Source organism: Diprion similis, chromosome 9, assembly GCF_021155765.1.
Source record: "Diprion similis isolate iyDipSimi1 chromosome 9, iyDipSimi1.1, whole genome shotgun sequence".
Lineage (NCBI taxonomy): Eukaryota > Metazoa > Arthropoda > Insecta > Hymenoptera > Diprionidae > Diprion > Diprion similis.
The window spans coordinates 1,075,305-1,092,475 of NC_060113.1; the positions used below are offsets into that span (position 1 = coordinate 1,075,305).

Genomic DNA, 17,171 nt, shown 5'->3' on the forward strand with positions numbered 1-17,171 from the left:
AATTAATTCTTTCAGGCACTATTCCGACGTAATTTTGCGAGAGGAATCGATTAAGCGCAGTCCCAATACGCTGCGAGCAACGGATCAAAAGTTACAGGCGAAAAACTGCTTATTTTCGTCCTCATTTCTCTGCTGTTGGTCCTACGCTCTTTTTCGTGTGTTTTTTGAGTTCCTGGGGGTCGATTTACTCCGGAAAGGGTCATACAAATCGATTCCAAGACAAAAGATTTTTCGGCCAAAAAAAATCCAAGGCTAACCCCTTTGCATTTTTGGTGAAAATTTCGACGACTTTGAAAAGTGCTGCAATTAATTCTTTCGGGCACTATTCCGACGTAATTTTGCGAGAGGAATCGATTAAGCGCAGTCCCAATACGCTGCGAGCAACGGATCAAAAGTTACAGCAAAAAAACTGCAGATTTTTATCGTCATTTCTTTGCTGTTGGTCCTACGCTTTTTTTAATGTGTTCCTTGAGTTCCTGTGGTTCCAATTAGCCTAGAAACGGTCATACAAATCAATTCGGAGACCAAAAATTTTCGGCTCTTAAAATCGCAAAAAAAGTAAGGCTAACCCCTTTGGATTTTTGGCGAAAATTTCGACGACTTTGAAAAGTGCTGCAATTAATTCTTCAGGGCACTATTCCGACGTAATTTTGCGAGAGATATCGATTAAGCGCAGTCCCAATACGCTGCGAGCAACGGATCAAAAGTTACAGCCAAAAAACTGCAGATTTTTATCGTTATTTCTCTGCTGTTGGTCCTACGCTTTTTTTTATGTGTTATTTGAGTTCCCGTGGTTTCAATTAGCCTAAAAACGGTCACACAAATTAATTCGGAGACCAAAAATTTTCGGCTCCAAAAATCGCAAAAAAAGTAAGGCTAACCCCTTTGGAACTTCGGCGAAAATTTCGACGACTTCGAAAAGTGCTGCAATTAATTCTTCAGGGCACCATTCCGACGTAATTTCGCGAGAGAAATCGATTAGGCGCAGTCCCAATACGCTGCGAGCAACGGATCAGAAGTTACAGCCAAAAAACTGCAGATTTCCATTGTCATTTCTCTGCTGTTGGTCCTACGCTTTTCTTAATTTGTTTCTTGAGTTTCTGGGGTTCCAATTAGCCAATAAACAGTCATACAAATCAATTCGGTGACGAGAAATTTTCAGCTCCAAAAATCGCAAAAAAAGTAAGGCTAACCCCATTGGATTTTTAGCGAAAATTTCGATGATTTCGAAAAGTGCTGCAATCAATTATTTAGGGCACTATTCTGACGCAATTTTGCGAGAGAAATTGATTGAGCGCAGTCCCAATACGCTGCGAGCAACGGATCAAAAGTTACAGCTAAAACACAGAAATCTGTTCAGGGTTTCTGAATGGGTGAGGACGAAAAAGCACATATTCACACTTATAAAGTTTCAACCTCAGTTCAGGTCTAGTTTATTCAACATGCGGTAATTCTAGTACCAGAGATCGGCTTTCAATGTTTCGTAATTCAATAAGTTGACAAAACGTGCTAAAGCGAACATACAAATAATAATACAAAACATGTGTCTAAACTTTACTGAAGAAATTCCCTTATCATATGGTGAAAAGGAAAGCAATATCTTAAGCAAACTAACAAAAACACTATATCGGATAGCTACCGTCGTAGTTCGTAAATGTAGTGTAAGTACCGGCCTCTGCACAGGCTCAACGCACCCCCGCAGGATAAGATATAATATGTATGATAACGTATTGTTACTATTTTATGTAATTTGTACCAAAATAATGAATCGACTAGGCTTTCACGTATTTTCTACAAATTTTCTCAGCCGTTTTCGATCTACGATGCTCTAAATGCCATCTTTGCAAACCTTGATGTTCAATTAGTTCAGAAAGAGTCGTTTGAATCTGAACAACGAATCAGTTTTCGAATATCAGATTTTAATAGGCGGCAAGATTTTCATAAATTGTACTCAAAGTTGGCCTCCATCACAGAATGTAAATCCATTGACATAATTTACGTAGTATCTTTATTCCGCGCCGCCACCTAGTACCACGACCAGCCTGTAGTAAAGAAAGCCGACCACAGCCTTCCCACTGCCTCCTTGATTAAAGAGCGTTCGTAATCAATATCAACATGGCGTCGGCATACCGGTCGAACGCAAAACGTTATGCAGACTTATTTCTGTCATGCAAACATTGAATGATACTGCCCAGACATGAAATTGTGGTACAGAATAGGTGTCCTCCGCCATGGTGTAAGTGATTCGCGTGATTCCACCTCAAACAATGCAATAAATTATGAAAATCCACCCAAGGTTTTGACGTTTGACGTTTGACTGGGACGACGCGCGGAGAAGCACTACATAAACAATCATGGCAAAGTACGTCGACTGTTACGTAATTGTTGCGTTATCTAATTAAAAAGTAGCGTAGTAGCGTGATAATGGAATGTTTACTACTTTGTCAAGCTGTTCTTTTTTACGAATGATTCTCGCCGACTCCCGTCCACTCTTTTATCTGCTAAGAGGTTCAACCAATCTTAATGCTCTCTCTCATATAATTTTTACACTTTAATTGCACAAAAATCTTTCCATATGTCTCTGTATAATTCTTTAATATTCGTGAAAGACAATGCAGATTTCAAATTGGTGTGAGTTTATTTTTGTATCAATTAAAATTAATATCTTAAAATAACTATAATGATTTCAGGTGAATATTGCCCAGACAGCATTTACCATGCGGAAGATATTTCTCATTGCGCTTAAAAATTAAGTCTATCAAGAATATGAATTTCATATCTTCTTGTCAAAAGTGTGCTCTGCCATTTTATCACTAGTTTTTGGTTTAGGCAAGCTTTATCAATCCGTGTACTTGCCACTGTTCAATTCTCGATACAAAATTCGAAGTATCAGTAACTGATGTCATTGCTTTCAACTTGATAAGCTTTCTATTATCATAGATAACTAACTTATCCATTTCAACAGAGCTAATTTGATCCATTTCATCAGATAATTGTATTATCTGTTCGATGAGGACCATTGTAAAAGAGTCACGAAGTATCAATCAAAAGTTGAACAGTACCTCTTTTTATAAATACCGACTTTCTACCTCATAGGTGTAGATTAATTCTTTGGTGTCTTAGGTCAAAGTAGATAACTTATTTCTTTAAATTTGTAGCTCATAAGCAGGTTTTTTTTATAGAAATTACAATACAAAATGTAGGATTTAATTTAAAGATTGACCGGCATGCGTGCAGCGCTATGTATATTAACCTGAAGAACCAATTATTTTTCTCAGGTTTGGTTGATTTCATCAAAGTTGTGCTCTATTTCTTCAGTCCTCAACGGAAAGAAAATACTCGACACAAAATTTTTACTGTCCGTCAAGCGCCTGATTGTTCAAAGTCTTACTGTGCCTATGTGTAAAAGTTCAAAGCAAGGAGTTGTTTTTATTCTGACCTAAATCACCAAAGATTTAAGCTGCACATCTCTTTGATTGAAGTATCTCAGTAAATGTAGCTGGAATGCGGATACTTAGTCTCACAAATTGAATCCAACATATGAACATGTAATATTCAGATAGTGGCAGACTTATGGATAGAATAAATATAACACAAATTGGGTCAACCATAGTTGGAATGTTCATCATAAGCGACCTTAGCTCTCATTTGTTATACTACAATCACTCTTTTGCTTATTCAGCGAGTCAAACGTTGCCATCTAATCTTTACACATATTCATAGTTCATTTCTATCCAAGCGCATTGTACATACATAACAAAGTCAGAGCATTAGGCTAAAGTAATTCTCTTATACAAAGCTACTAAACAATGGTTGTGCTTAGGCTAATGATTCAATTGAAAAAATTGTTTATTAATAACTAGGTAGTTTATTCGAATCATAATTTAATTCATTATGTTACTTTCTAATTATCGGCCTGTGGTTGTTATTCGTTCTAGGGAAATGATGATAGTGTTCGTGTACGACACAGCAAGGTGTCGCAGAGAGGAAGATGACCCTGCCGAGGCTGTTATTTATTTTCATCCTGCTTGGGTATCACCTACCCAAAGGCTCGCACTCGCCGGTCAATTGATGGGTGTCACACAGTTTCTTACTACATCTTTCTCACCTCCACGAGTAATTTCTCTACAAGGTGGCAAATTTGTTTTAAAAAAATTGGGACAGTATATACTAGTGAGTTTGAATTAACATTTAACAACTCAACTGCATGCTGATAGCTTTCTAACTTGGTCTAATAGACAAGATAAATCTACAAAAGCCGAACTTACTTTCCATTGTACCCAGGCAGTCGGAACTGACCGAAATATTCAGGATTGGGTAGTCCAGAGACGAGCTGACACTTTGGAATCGACACTGAAATTTTATCATCGTGATCTTGAAACTATTTCGACATCACTTGGTGGGGACAGGAACAGACTGACTGAGAAATTATATCAAATGTTTGAAACTTATCTTCCTATACTGCAATACGGTGCCAACTTATTCACCAATCTTCCCACCATCAAGTTTCCTAAGGTTCGCTTTTTCACCAAAGTAATTTATATCATTCTGATTCTAAATTCCGAAAAATCAATTCCAAATTTATTACACTAAGTTTTTTGGATTATAGGTGACGAAAAATAAAATCACCATTTTTTACTGTGAACAAGCTAATTGTTTGAAAAATATTTTCGTTCCAGAGTGCAAGCAATGTTTTTTTAGAAGCTATACAAGTGCTACAATATTGCCAAGAAACAAGTGGTATTTTAGGCGGTGCCTTGTTCTACAATAATAAGTAAGTAACATCGTCTATTTTATTTACCTGAAATATTTTTGGTATTGACTTCTTTGCAAATGATCAGAAGTCAACTCCAAATTTCAAACTTAATCATTGACACAATTTTGTCATAATCCAGGGTTGTGGCTACTCAGCTGAATCCGGAATTGACCAAACAATTAATCGTAACTGATCCGTATCGTATAAAGGTAACGGAAATAAATGAATTTGAGATCAGTGGAATTTTATCAAGTATAATATATTTTTTACTTTGCATCTAGGCCCCTGCAGAAACTGTAGGAACAGGGTTTGATCTGCCAGTCGGAGTTCAACTCCTCCGAGTCTACGTTGAACGCAAACAAGTAATCAAATTGAAACAAGATGCAGCTGCCGAACGTGTCTATAATTCGTATCTTGACCCTACCATGAAAAAAACAATGTTGAAAAAGGTGCTGTTCGGTATTTTGTAAACCATCGCTGTCTACTTCACTCATTCCACTACTACTCACTGCTATAGTATTTACTACTGTGAATTAACATTGGTGGATTTTTCTTTGGTTACTCAATCTAAAATTGACAAAACACACGTTTCAGAACTTATCGAAGAATAACATAAAGGATTCTTGCACCTCGGGTATGAAACGCGATACGTCACGGATATTCACAGTACCAGAAGAAGGAGAATTGGACTCGATGCAGTACGATAGCGGTGCATCTTTCTACCCCTCGCTACCTCCCACAACATATAGCTCACCAGCAAAACGGAAGCAAGATGTTACAACAGATCGCTCCAAGACTGTAAACCCGTTGACCCCTAGCGTTTGTTCTACACCTTTGAAGGACGTTAACAGAATGCTTCATGAAACCGCAGTATTGATTTGCAGCGGTGCGGATGACTGTGAGAGCAAAGCTATGCCTGAAAAGCAAGTTGTTGAAGTAGAAAATATCAGTGACATCCCAGACCTTGTCAAGGAAGCACTAAGGTGCAAAAGGGCAAACAAACTAAGGAATGCACCTCCGATCGAGAAGCTGGATAAACTTAGATTTCCTGCTAAAATAAGTCTTAGTTTGCCAGACCTGACTAAAACGTTACACAAACATACGAATAGAGTATCTCTTAGGTACTACAGTATAGGATTACCAAGCTTGAATAACAATCTTTGCTCTGACTACTACGAGGATTCACCTCGAAAAAAACTTCCACCGGGGAAACAGTTTTACCATACAATTACAGACCCATGCTTCCCAATATTCAGGACCGATGGTTTACCAGTTTCCAAAGCTTTGTACGATTACAATGTTGCTACACATTACCAGGAACTCAAGTCTGGTGCAGCCAATGTAAAGTTGGCTACACATACAGATTTTTTACAAAAGTTTCCATTGGTGGAAAATCATAAGGCAGCTATGATAGAAGGATTCGATTGTCAAGTTCTGTCCGTTTCTGAGAATACCGCTGTTTCCAATGCTGACGTAACAACAGAGAAAAAAACGAAACAAGAAATTTACCGTCGATCTATGAGTCTACCTCTTAAATCCTTAAATGCTCCAGACGAAGAGGGTAGGGAAAAATCGGCCTCGGAATGCGGTAGCATTTTCGATTTACCTCAACGAAAAAAACTTGACGGGTTACAGTTAACGCCGTTAATGTCAAAGCTTAGTTTACTAGCCGACGAACGTACGAGTGGGTTTTGCAGTAGAGAAACTACACCAAGTGAATTTCGTGACTTATCAAGTTTCTCTACAACGACAAACCAGTTGCTCAGGAGCAAACTGGATGCAGCAAGCAAAGACGTGAGTGACGAGGAAGAGGACCTAGATCAAGACTGGATTTATTCCAAGACGGAGGAAAGTTCCTTGGAAAAACTTGAACTTTTTATTTATGGCCAGCAAAACATGGTCCTAGTATTGTTAATGGAAGAAAATGTTGGCAACAATTGCGACCTCATACATTCCCTAGTTAGTATATGTATGAAATATTTTTTGCACCAATGCAATGTTGCACATTTGTTTTCAGTAGAAACCATTTGCCAATACTCAAAAATTAATATTTCCAATAGTGGGATACTTGTGTTCAAGTTCTTGCGAAACTAGAGTCTAAACTTCAACGATGTCTAGAACCTCTACCACCCAGTGACAGCAGAGAATTGTACAGCGTCCTCAGCGTAGATCCACAATGGGATACAGTCCACCGTGCTGGTCTCTGGGGTGTTACAGAAACAGAAATCATCTCATTTCTTCACGACAGATTCAGTAAAGCTAGTAACATGACAGACATTGTAGTGAGGTAAGAAACCCGTAGCTACTCTACTTCAGAGACTGAAATAATTTCTTCGCATGTTTCTGTTCACAGAACGGAAGACACGGTCGTATATGGATACCAGTGCGGAAAGCTGCAAGTTTTTTATCAGCAGGCTATGGCGCCCAACATGAATGGCGGACTACCTACACCAGCGGATCTAATGGGTGTTGTTCCTCTCAAGGCTAAGCGAAGATTGGAGAGAGATCATGGCATAATTTTGTTGTAAATTTAATAAGCTATTTTTGTTTCATTTTGGTTTCGTCTTGCAAAGAAAGGAAAAACATAAGAAGAAACACCAAAATACAACAAAGAAAACTAACAATATTAGTAAAGAGCCTTATGGCAGCAGTAATGAATTCAGGATTAAACGAAGTTTGAAATTATACATATGTAATTTATTCACGCGAGCTGCCAAGTTTTATTGCAAACTTCAAACGACTAACCCAGAATGAGCTGGAGATGTTTTTATAGTTCGAACTCTTGCCAAAATAAGATTTTTATGGACCACGTATTATAATTATTAAGGCTTTATACATTTTTTCATGAGTTTCCGGACTTATAATTAAATAATACGATTGCAGATACAACGTGTATTTGTTATGAGTGAATGTTAATATTATTATTATTAAACATTATAGTATTAATTGATGTAACTGTAATACCTATTTAACGTACACAATACGTATACGTACATATAAGTAAATTTAAGAATTTGCAAATTCTGTTTTTAAAAATTGCTTGCCTTGCTGGAAGCAATGTGACGAAAAACAAATATTATATGTATATTGGGCTACGATAGCTGAAATACTCCATTATCATTGTTTGATACAAAAAACACCGAGGATAGTTGCATAATTATTCAACGCAAAGTATGCCGCTTGGAAGCCCGACTAAGGCCGTAGAGAGGAGCCAGCCAATCGAGCCTCCAGAATATCCAGTTTTATTTGCATCTTGATAGCTCGCAGCCTGCAGAGCAACAACTGGTCACACCTTCGACTTGTTTATGTCAACTGGTTTTAGTATTTACCACGGAAAAAATGCGGAAAGCTATTTCAATGACATCGAATTTTTCTACCAGGTTCTTCAAGTAAATGTCAACATGCGTTTAGAATGCAGCTAATATTGAAATTATTGTCGTATCCTTATATGCTTGTATATTTATTTTAGAATAAAAACCAGTTGAGAATCTGCATTCAAAATAGTTTCTATTCCTTCTACACAGATCGCATCCCTAATTCGAAAAGTGGATTGATTCTTTTTAGAATTTCAGGCAAGGTCGTATCGCGTTTTACGCGCCAAAATAAATCTGCAATCTGGTTGAATATTTTTGAAAATTCTGGATAATTTTTATAATAACCAGTAGACCAAAATTGAAATATATCGGATGAGTCGTTTCGACACGGAAATGAACAGCTGTATTAGTTATTTACGATTCTGATAATAATACGAGTCGATAATTTACGCAGTTATGTTTGCGAAAACAGGAATTTGAAAAACATGTTTACCTATTGCTCGAAGTAGTAGAGGGATAAGAAAAAATGAAAAATTAATCAATCCGAATGCAATAGCGCGTGAAATGTCAAAGATGCTAGATAATTCATTTTATCTGCAGATTTCTAATTAACGTTAAGGAACCGCATTGATTAGAGAAATAGCAATCTTAGAAATGATAAAAATGTTGCGAATCGGAGATTTTTATAATTTTAGCTAGAATATGGAAAGAAGTCCTCGCAAATGTAGAAAAGATTATTATGTTCATATCATCATGTTATAATGTGTTCTAATTTCATATTCACTTGTCGTGTTATTAACTTGAGATGAAAAATGCAAAAACATTTTCTCAATAACTTGAAACGAAAATTTTGGCATATGACACCTAAACTATTTTCATTCGAGGGAAAAATTATGATAAAATCGTCGGCAATTACCACCGTAATAATTCTACATAAATAAATATTTTCCGGTTAAGCTAGAATTTTATAAACTTTCTCACTCTCAAGATTATCTCGATTCGCACAATTATGCAAAAGCAGCGCTAAATTTATCGAGCCCCTCAGGCCTCCAGATATTTTACGATCGGGTACGTATAATTTTATACGATATTTGTAAAATGGAGGTGGATATCATCCGATCACATCATGATCGGGTCTCGGCCAACTGTAGTCATCAATTAATTAATTTATTCGCGAACTCACGAGAGATCTGCGCGCAAACAAGCCTCCGGTTTCCACCAATCAGAATAAGCTTCCCCAGGTAGCCAGTTCGCATTTAAAGAGGGATCGACTCAACACTTTTCACAAATTATACTTCTGACGAGAATCGCTAACGCGGATACAGATCAGATTTTTTACATTTCACAATCTTATAATTTAGGAAAAAAAGTCAACACACGATGGTGAGCAATTACCAAAAATTAGCGTGATCTATTCCTTCTATGTACGAAAATATAATAAAAAGTTAAAAACCGGATAACACTGTGATATTAAACACTTTTTTCCAGACAATTTACATAATTTTTGAACTATTAATTATGAAAAGAACAGAAAAACACGAGAAACATCACGATTATTGACCTCTATAATCATTTCTTCATTTCATTACTTTTTCAGACCAGTTACACGGATAAGGGACCGAAGGTAAGTAGGACCCAAAAGTATAACCAGACAATGCAACGTATGATTTGTCTAACTGCTGGATTCTTCATTTCAGCCAGAAGGGGGGAAATTTCTTAACTTCGATCACTTGACGTTTTGGGTCGGTAATGCAAAGCAGGTGAGATCCTCACTTCAAACTTTTACCTTACTTACTCTTCAATTACGATGAGCGATACGACTCGACTGTGACTGTTGGGGAAAATATAATTTTAGTTTCAATTTTTAAATAATTATATAGTGACCGCATCCATATTTTTCTAATTTGACAAAGTTGACTCAAACTGGTCCCTCTAACTGTTGAATAGGCGGCTAGCTTCTACTGTGCGAGAATGGGGTTTGAACCCGTGGGCTACCGTGGTTTGGAGACTGGCACACGGGACAAAGCATCGCACGCAGTCAGACAAAATAAGGTAACCCAACTATTGAATAGGGTAAGAGTAAGAGAATTCTGTCTTAAGCTTGTATCCCTTCATGTTCATTCCATCTGTAGATTGTCTTCGTATTCGAGTCAGCCTACGAGCCTGACAACGAGGAAATGGCGGTTCAGCTTACTCGGCACGGCGACGGAGTTCATGATGTGGCCTTTACCGTTGAAGACATCTACACCATCGTCAAGGTACATTGAATTTGGTATAATTAATAGTTTGTTACCAGGGCACAGAACTTCCCGACGATCATCTATCTACAAGAAATGTTTTCAAATGTTAATACAATCCAAAAATACTCTTTTTGTGCCCAGATCGCAAGGGAGCATGGCGCAAGAATCGTGCGTGATGTGTGGGAAGAACAAGACGAATTTGGCATCGTCCGGTTTGCCACTGTTCAGACTGTGAGTTGACAAGTAAATATACGTTATCTTGACGATTATAGGCACACGGAACACGATCTCATCTATTTGCATCATTTGTGGTAAAAATGTTAACAAACTAAGAAATTCTGGCATTGTAAGATGAATAATTATCACGTGTACTGTTAGTATGGAGATACGCAACATACGTTTGTGGACCGAAGTAACTACACGGGCCCATTCCTTCCCGGGTTCAAGACCACAAAGAAAGATCCAATTGTAGCACTCCTGTGAGTTGAAAATTTTTTACACCTTGTTATTAGGCCGTAGACATTAACGAGTGTTAAACGGATTGCTACTTATTCTGATTGCAGGCCGCCTATTAAACTAAATTTTATTGATCACGTTGTTGGAAATCAACCAGATAATGAGATGGAAAATGTTGCAAAATGGTGAGTAACAATTACGAATGGTAATTTTACTACATGAGATGAGATGAGACAAGAAGTAAAGACGATCAACCATTAATCAAAAAAAAAAATACATGATGGCATTAATAGATGTAGAACTGAAAAATTCTTATGTCACTACATTATGGATTTATCATTTAACATGTAATCGTAAACTGCCTTTAGGTATGAACAGTGTCTACAGTTCCATAGATTTTGGTCAGTGGATGACACGCAACTGCACACTGAGTATTCGGCGCTCAGATCTATAGTCTTAACAAACTGGGAAGAGACTGTAAAAATGCCGATCAATGAACCAGCACCAGGAAAAAAACGATCTCAGATTCAAGAATTCGTTGAATATTACGGAGGAGCTGGTGTTCAGCACATAGCTCTGAATACCAGTGACATAATTGCAGCCGTAAGTTTTAAATTTTCTGCAAGATAAAACAGACATTTGATTATCAGTAAGACGAAAATTTTGTTGCTTAACATATCAAACAGTAAATAACAGATATAAAATTTTCTTGTTTTAAGATTTTCATAAAACAATATGAACACTTTATTTAGAATTTAATGATATTAGATTTTAACTTTGGCGATAGATACATAAAATACTTGTAAGCATTAGGTTTGATCGATCCTTGTTAAGAATCAAATCGTGCGACATAAGTGTACTATGTATGCATGTATATAAATTACGTAAAAATTAAATGATTCATGAGTTTGTGACTGTAGATTGAAAACCTGCGTACCCGAGGTATGGAATTCCTCGATGTGCCAGATAGCTACTACGAAATGTTGAGGGATCGTCTTAAAAATAGCCGCGTACAAATTACAGAGGACTTGAGTATACTGCAGGTGAAATGATAATTTTTCAATGCTTAGTGCACAGTTAATAATACAACTTATGCCGGAATGATGTTTAACCAGTTTTTCAAATTCATTTCATAGAAATTGAAGATTCTTATCGACTACGATGACGATGGTTACCTACTTCAAATATTTACAAAAAATATGCAGGATAGACCAACACTTTTTATAGAAGTAATTCAGCGACACAACCATAACGTTAGTAAATTTTATCATACCATACTAGGTATTTTCAATCCGTAGATTTCAATAAAAACGTTAATAATTTCTTTCCAGGGATTCGGTGCTGGGAACTTCCAAGCATTATTTGAAGCTATTGAAGTTGAACAAGCAAAACGTGGCAACCTCTAAAACTTCAAAAAAGTTCGAACAATATTCAATAATAGTTAATTATTGAAATGCCATTTCTAGTACGTAGCTTTTATCATTAAGTTATATTTTATAAGCTATATAGCACTTTGATAATAAACTGAATGCTTTTGACGCGATCGGTAAACTCTTCAACATTACCTCGACTAAACTAATACATACAATGAACTTTAGCAAATGTTATATACTGAGATCATCATGGCACAATAAAAGCAAAAAAAAAAAAAGACGACAAGGTTATTTGGTTGTGTAACGAATTTGAAGTCTCGTTAACAATAAACACTCGGGATCCAGCGCATGAAAGCATTTCATGTGAATTATAAAACAGATAAAGGTGAATGGCAGTAAATTCACAAGAAACTTGACCTCAGTAGGGTTTGAGTAACTAAAAAAAAAAAGAATAACGATCATCGAGAAGCTTGCAATAATATAGGTGATTATTATTCTGCCCGGATAAAAACACTATGTCGATTAATGACAGGTCGTAAATTCATTCGTATGATTATGGGATGATACACATTTTATATTTAACGTACAATTTCTAATTATTTATAAAAATACATAGGCCAATACGGTATTACAGAATGATATTGTTTTTTTAGTTTTTTTTTTCTTTTTGCTTTTGAATTTTAAACATTACAATATTTTCTACAGAATAATTTCACGCTGACGGCCGTTTTAATTTTAAGACTATTCATAGACGAATAATGGTGAAAATGGCGAGGAAAGAAAAAAAAAACTGGTACTAATAACATATGAAAGATTAAGCAAAAGTAAGTGTATAATTCAGAATATGGGAGCCATAGCATTATGAATGAGGGAATTGAATAAACAAAATAATTATTGAATCGTGTTTATTGTTAAAAGATGGTTGTGGCCACGTTTATATAAGATAAGCAGGAAATTCTTTGTATAAAAACTGTGGTATCTCTGAGGATAATGAGCGCTTAGTGTGCGATGACGAAGGATATCAAAATGAAAGATTGTTGGCTCACTTATCTTAAAGCTGGAAGCGAGCGTGGCTCACTGGTGTGTTTTATTAAATATTTCTTCTCTTTTTTCTCTCTCTTTGTTCCAATCATCTTTTATGTCGAGCGTATCAGAAAGCAGGCAGAGATCTCACACAGTGTCGTGTATCCCAAGGCGGAAGATGTCGTGCTGACAAAAGAAAGAATTTCCCAGTGGCTTGAGCACAAATATTTGGGAGAAAGCATGTGGTGGATCTTCGTCTGCCTAAAATGACAATTCAATCAATATTGTACAGGTAACTTTCTTCTCGATCGTACAAAGAAAATCATTATTCTGTATTCTATCACAACCTTACCTAATGCTAATCTCATACGCCGTGTATACAAAAATTCTGTTATTTGCCATATTTTAAGGACAGTTGCTAGCTAAGATCTGTTTTAGGCATTATTTGCGAGTGAAAAATATAATGAAAAGTCGAATATGGATAATAAATCTATCTTGTAGAGTTTCACAAATTCTTAATTACAAGCATAAGCAAAAGCGTCATAATATGTCTATGCAGCATCAAATGCAAAGCGTTACGCTGAAATAGAACAAAATTATAATCGAGACCAAAGAGAACTGATGTTAATACTGTGAAATTAACACCTTTTACCAAAAATATACTGAATTTCTCTTTTACAGATCTTAAAGATATCCAGCAACATGGGAAAAGTTTTACGATTGCCTCCTCGGATATTATTATAGAATATCAGGTTATCATAGGATGAGAGCAGTTATTTTAATTATAAACGTTCGGATTGAGGATGCTCAATATTGAAAAACAGGTCTGTCGTTGTTACAATGAAAAATGTTAGTTGAACATAAGACCAATGTTAATCACTAGTAAAATAGCATACCCTTAATTACAGGATAACAGTGCTTTTATGATTGTTGTTTTAAAATTTTCTAGGCACTATCATACACTATTTGCATGAAATAGTTTATTAAGACTGGAACGAAGAATTGATATTTCTAGTAAGAAAGGTCCGTAAAAGTGAATTAAAAAAAAAAAATAAATATAGGATTGCAAACGAATAACTGTTGTTAACCCAAGAACTAAGGTAATACTGAAATATTATTTGCTTGCAAAAGCGGAATCCCAAAAAGTAGAAGAAAGGTGTTGAAACAATCCATTAAAACAATCTTCTTAAAAGCAAAATAAAACAATAAGTTGGTATGAATCAGAACAAACCAGGGGGTGCTTGCGTTAACAGAAATGAAAAGCAGAACGATAGAAGAAGAAGGCTGAGCTTGCCTGTGCCCCGTCATGAAGATCGATGGACAATCGATGTCAGACATCTAGACAGTGTCGTGCAACGCGAGTCTGAAGATGTCGTGCTGCACGAAAAAGCTGGTACCAATAGCCTTCAGTACAAATGTCTGGATGTACGCGTGGGGCTGATCCTCGTCAGTCTGCCCAATCATCAACAATCACTGACTCAGTTCAATGTCTGATCTTTGGTACACGGACATAGATATTAGGGATAGGTAATGAAACACTTCTCAGTGATCAACAACATTTTTACACCTTTGTATACCGATATAGAAAAAATCCTTTTTCTCTGTGAATAGATTACAGCAAACGGTTTAACTGAAGCTCAAATGATAATACCATAAACCAGAATAATTTCTTCGCCACAGGTAACAATAAACTATGTGTTTGAAGAAAATACAATCATAACCGACAATCTGATTGAAAATATAGATTTTGTTAGGACCAAATAGATATTTTGCTTTAAAGGAATTAGCAGTAGAATGAAAAATGGGCTATTTTACCAAATATATAGCCAATTCCGACTGATAATTCAAATGACAGCTACAAAATTTTAATTTGGTGAAATGAAAGGCAAAAAACAAAGACACAGTGAAAAATATTGTACAAAGCAAGCGATAATAATTATAGTAAACAGAATAGATACACAGCTTTTTTTAAACGAAATGGTAAATTTATAAATGCATTCAGACCTAAATCAGTTCAAATTTAGCAACTGTTCCTCTTATTTACTCACTACCTGATAGTTTTTTTTTTTTTTTTCAATTTCTTCCACTCGATTTCAATCATCCTCTGTGAGTAATACTGAATTGTAAAATTAAATTAAATGAATATGTGAACAATTTATAAAACAGAGGCCTCTGCATTATTACGCAGGAGCACAATAAATAGAACTACATAGATCTTATATAATATATATATAATAAATATCAAATGAAGTGTAAACGGATAGTTACGGCAGTAAAGACAGAATGTTCATATATAACGAAGTATATGCGATATGATATTTTTAATTCAATGAAATATAATCAAGAAAAGTGCTATTACGTGAAATACATGGGAATCAGTTTACCTGCAACCTTCCAAGGACGTTGATCAATACACCTCCGTCAAACATAGGTTGAGAGTCGATCGCAGTTATTATTCTATTAATTTTTTGAAAACTTAAGCTCTGAAAGAAAAATAAAAGCAATTATTGCGATTGAAGATCAGACAGCATATGTAACAAATATTTCTATAACAATTTCTTTTTAGCTTCATCACACTGGTTGAGTATAAAACTCTATCGAAGTGATAAAAAAAAATTTGTGATTAAACGACGGCGCCCGTTAAACTGTTCATGTTAAACTAGATATTATTTCTGAATAGCTCTCAATTTAACCGAGGACGAAAAAAAGCCAGTACAATCACTTTCTGAGAACAAGTCCCGTCACGGTTTGCTGCTTTGATTTCACTGATTATGGTACAAGAAGTTTAAAGATAATTCTATGACAGACCATTTTCATTGCCGATGAGTAAACAAATGCAACGTCAAGGCCAAATTTGTATATACATCGGATATGCAAGATCTTGTGAATGACGGTCTACCGATTCTTAAAAAAAATCCTAAAACTATATCAGACGAGGCGTGAAATTAGAAACTGCAGTACTCGTCAACGCAATGATCTAGCGAAGATTTAGTTGGGTCGATGGGCAGATTGTTTGATTGGATAGTTAGACATGCCAATAATTTTTGGTTACAACTTACAGTCAACTTCTCCATGATCTTTATAGCTCCTTGAATCTGTAATCCTTCGAAGGTCATGAAGGACGATTCTGTCTGTAAGGGTTAGGAGAGTTAATGATTTAGCATGAGGATTATAATGCATGTATGGAGGTTATGCGATATACGTTATACCCACATTGTACATATTTATTAGATTCGGCCTCTGAACTGGGTCGTCAAATAACGCGTAGTATTGTTGGACGAAGCCTTTCCCGATGGCTTCGTATGACGGGTTTAACGCCATTATCAGGTTATTATTTACGTTCGTACCTATTATAAAATATATATATATAACAACTATAATTCGGTTAGGTAGTTTAACCCGCGCCAACGATTAACAGTTCCAGAAAAATCCTACGAAAAGGACAAAACAACGCCGTTCGACATCCCCTCGTGCCACTTGCCAAAGCGGGGAGGAAACGATCAGCGATACCAAAGCGATCGGTGATACCAACTTCAAGACTTGCATTGGCAAACGATAATCGAACAGAAATCTCGAATATCGACTTCTCGACTTATTCAAACCGCCGAAATGCATGACACATCTGTACGCCCCGCTTTTCACTCTCCAAATGATTCGGCAGTGGAAATATGGATACATAATTATCGGAATTGGATTTTGTTCCATTTTGTACATACTTTTGAACAGTTTCACAGGAGTTTACTTGTCTAGTAATATCTATTACTTAACGAGAAGCGCCTGGATTGCCTGGTCTAAAATGTGCGTTGATGTGATGCAAGATGCCTGCCATCAGGCTGTAAAGGCTTTGAATCGGTTTACAATAAACATCAGTATGCGAGTTGAGATTCTTTCGTCCGGAGAAAAGTTAACTGCAGAATGAATTTTAAACCTAGTACGAAAGTTGAGTTTTACGTACCACACGGACATCGTAAATTCTTGTACCACCGCTTAATCTAAACTTTACTTTTGA

The 17,171-nt window shown here is 36.1% G+C and overlaps 3 protein-coding genes across 8 annotated transcripts; 2 read left to right on the top strand and 1 right to left on the bottom strand.

The window, feature by feature from the left end:
- Positions 1 to 2,172: 2,172 nt before the first annotated feature.
- On the top strand, positions 2,173 to 7,383 carry LOC124410714. 3 transcript variants are annotated; one of them, XM_046889309.1, is made up of 9 exons: positions 2,173 to 2,362; positions 3,939 to 4,173; positions 4,285 to 4,515; positions 4,680 to 4,774; positions 4,896 to 4,965; positions 5,038 to 5,205; positions 5,351 to 6,715; positions 6,817 to 7,043; positions 7,110 to 7,383. In XM_046889309.1, exons 1-9 carry the CDS (start codon positions 2,355 to 2,357, stop codon positions 7,282 to 7,284), a joined length of 2,574 nt encoding a protein of 857 aa, XP_046745265.1. In that variant the 5' UTR covers positions 2,173 to 2,354; the 3' UTR covers positions 7,285 to 7,383. The 3 variants fall into 3 exon arrangements, with proteins under 3 accessions (XP_046745265.1, XP_046745266.1, XP_046745264.1); XM_046889308.1 differs by lacking the exon at positions 2,173 to 2,362 and adding an exon at positions 2,419 to 2,631; XM_046889310.1 differs by lacking the exons at positions 2,173 to 2,362; positions 7,110 to 7,383 and adding an exon at positions 2,416 to 2,631 and having other exon boundaries at positions 5,351 to 6,725; positions 6,817 to 7,009.
- Positions 7,384 to 8,206: 823 nt separating this feature from the next.
- LOC124410716 (probable nuclear transport factor 2) lies at positions 8,207 to 16,666 on the bottom strand. Of its 3 annotated transcripts, none has more exons than XM_046889314.1 (5): positions 16,376 to 16,665; positions 16,222 to 16,293; positions 15,547 to 15,645; positions 13,316 to 13,423; positions 8,207 to 8,245 (listed from the first exon to the last, which is right to left on the bottom strand). In XM_046889314.1, exons 1-5 carry the CDS (start codon positions 16,481 to 16,483, stop codon positions 8,222 to 8,224), a joined length of 411 nt encoding a protein of 136 aa, XP_046745270.1. In that variant the 5' UTR covers positions 16,484 to 16,665; the 3' UTR covers positions 8,207 to 8,221. The 3 variants fall into 3 exon arrangements, with proteins under 3 accessions (XP_046745270.1, XP_046745271.1, XP_046745272.1); XM_046889316.1 differs by lacking the exon at positions 8,207 to 8,245 and adding an exon at positions 14,457 to 14,614 and having other exon boundaries at positions 13,259 to 13,423; positions 16,376 to 16,666; XM_046889315.1 differs by lacking the exon at positions 8,207 to 8,245 and having other exon boundaries at positions 13,028 to 13,423; positions 16,376 to 16,663.
- Positions 9,409 to 12,309, top strand: LOC124410715 (4-hydroxyphenylpyruvate dioxygenase). Of its 2 annotated transcripts, XM_046889312.1 has the most exons (12): positions 9,411 to 9,453; positions 9,668 to 9,694; positions 9,768 to 9,830; positions 10,018 to 10,122; positions 10,203 to 10,328; positions 10,452 to 10,541; positions 10,689 to 10,789; positions 10,874 to 10,951; positions 11,135 to 11,369; positions 11,687 to 11,809; positions 11,903 to 12,019; positions 12,098 to 12,309. In XM_046889312.1, the coding sequence occupies exons 1-12, from the start codon at positions 9,451 to 9,453 to the stop codon at positions 12,170 to 12,172; spliced, it is 1,143 nt and encodes a 380-aa protein (XP_046745268.1). In that variant the 5' UTR covers positions 9,411 to 9,450; the 3' UTR covers positions 12,173 to 12,309. The 2 variants fall into 2 exon arrangements, with proteins under 2 accessions (XP_046745269.1, XP_046745268.1); XM_046889313.1 differs by lacking the exon at positions 11,903 to 12,019 and having other exon boundaries at positions 9,409 to 9,453.
- Positions 16,667 to 17,171: the final 505 nt, after the last annotated feature.

Excerpts from the sequence above, each read along its gene's own strand:
- LOC124410716 (XM_046889314.1), bottom strand. The coding sequence starts at position 16,483 with ATGGCGTTAAACCCGTCATACGAAGCCATCGGGAAAGGCTTCGTCCAA. Across the intron at positions 16,294-16,375 it reads ATCTAATAAATATGTACAAT|ACAGAATCGTCCTTCATGAC; the intron begins GTGGGTATAACG and ends TAACCCTTACAG. Across the intron at positions 13,424-15,546 it reads ACGTCCTTGGAAGGTTGCAG|GCAGACGAAGATCCACCACA; the intron begins GTAAACTGATTC and ends TTGTCATTTTAG.
- LOC124410715 (XM_046889312.1), top strand. Across the intron at positions 9,831-10,017 it reads GGGTCGGTAATGCAAAGCAG|GCGGCTAGCTTCTACTGTGC; the intron begins GTGAGATCCTCA and ends ACTGTTGAATAG. Across the intron at positions 10,952-11,134 it reads ATGGAAAATGTTGCAAAATG|GTATGAACAGTGTCTACAGT; the intron begins GTGAGTAACAAT and ends AACTGCCTTTAG.
- LOC124410714 (XM_046889308.1), top strand. The coding sequence starts at position 2,576 with ATGTCTCTGTATAATTCTTTAATATTCGTGAAAGACAATGCAGATTTC. Across the intron at positions 4,966-5,037 it reads CTGATCCGTATCGTATAAAG|GCCCCTGCAGAAACTGTAGG; the intron begins GTAACGGAAATA and ends CTTTGCATCTAG. Across the intron at positions 5,206-5,350 it reads AAAAAACAATGTTGAAAAAG|AACTTATCGAAGAATAACAT; the intron begins GTGCTGTTCGGT and ends CACACGTTTCAG.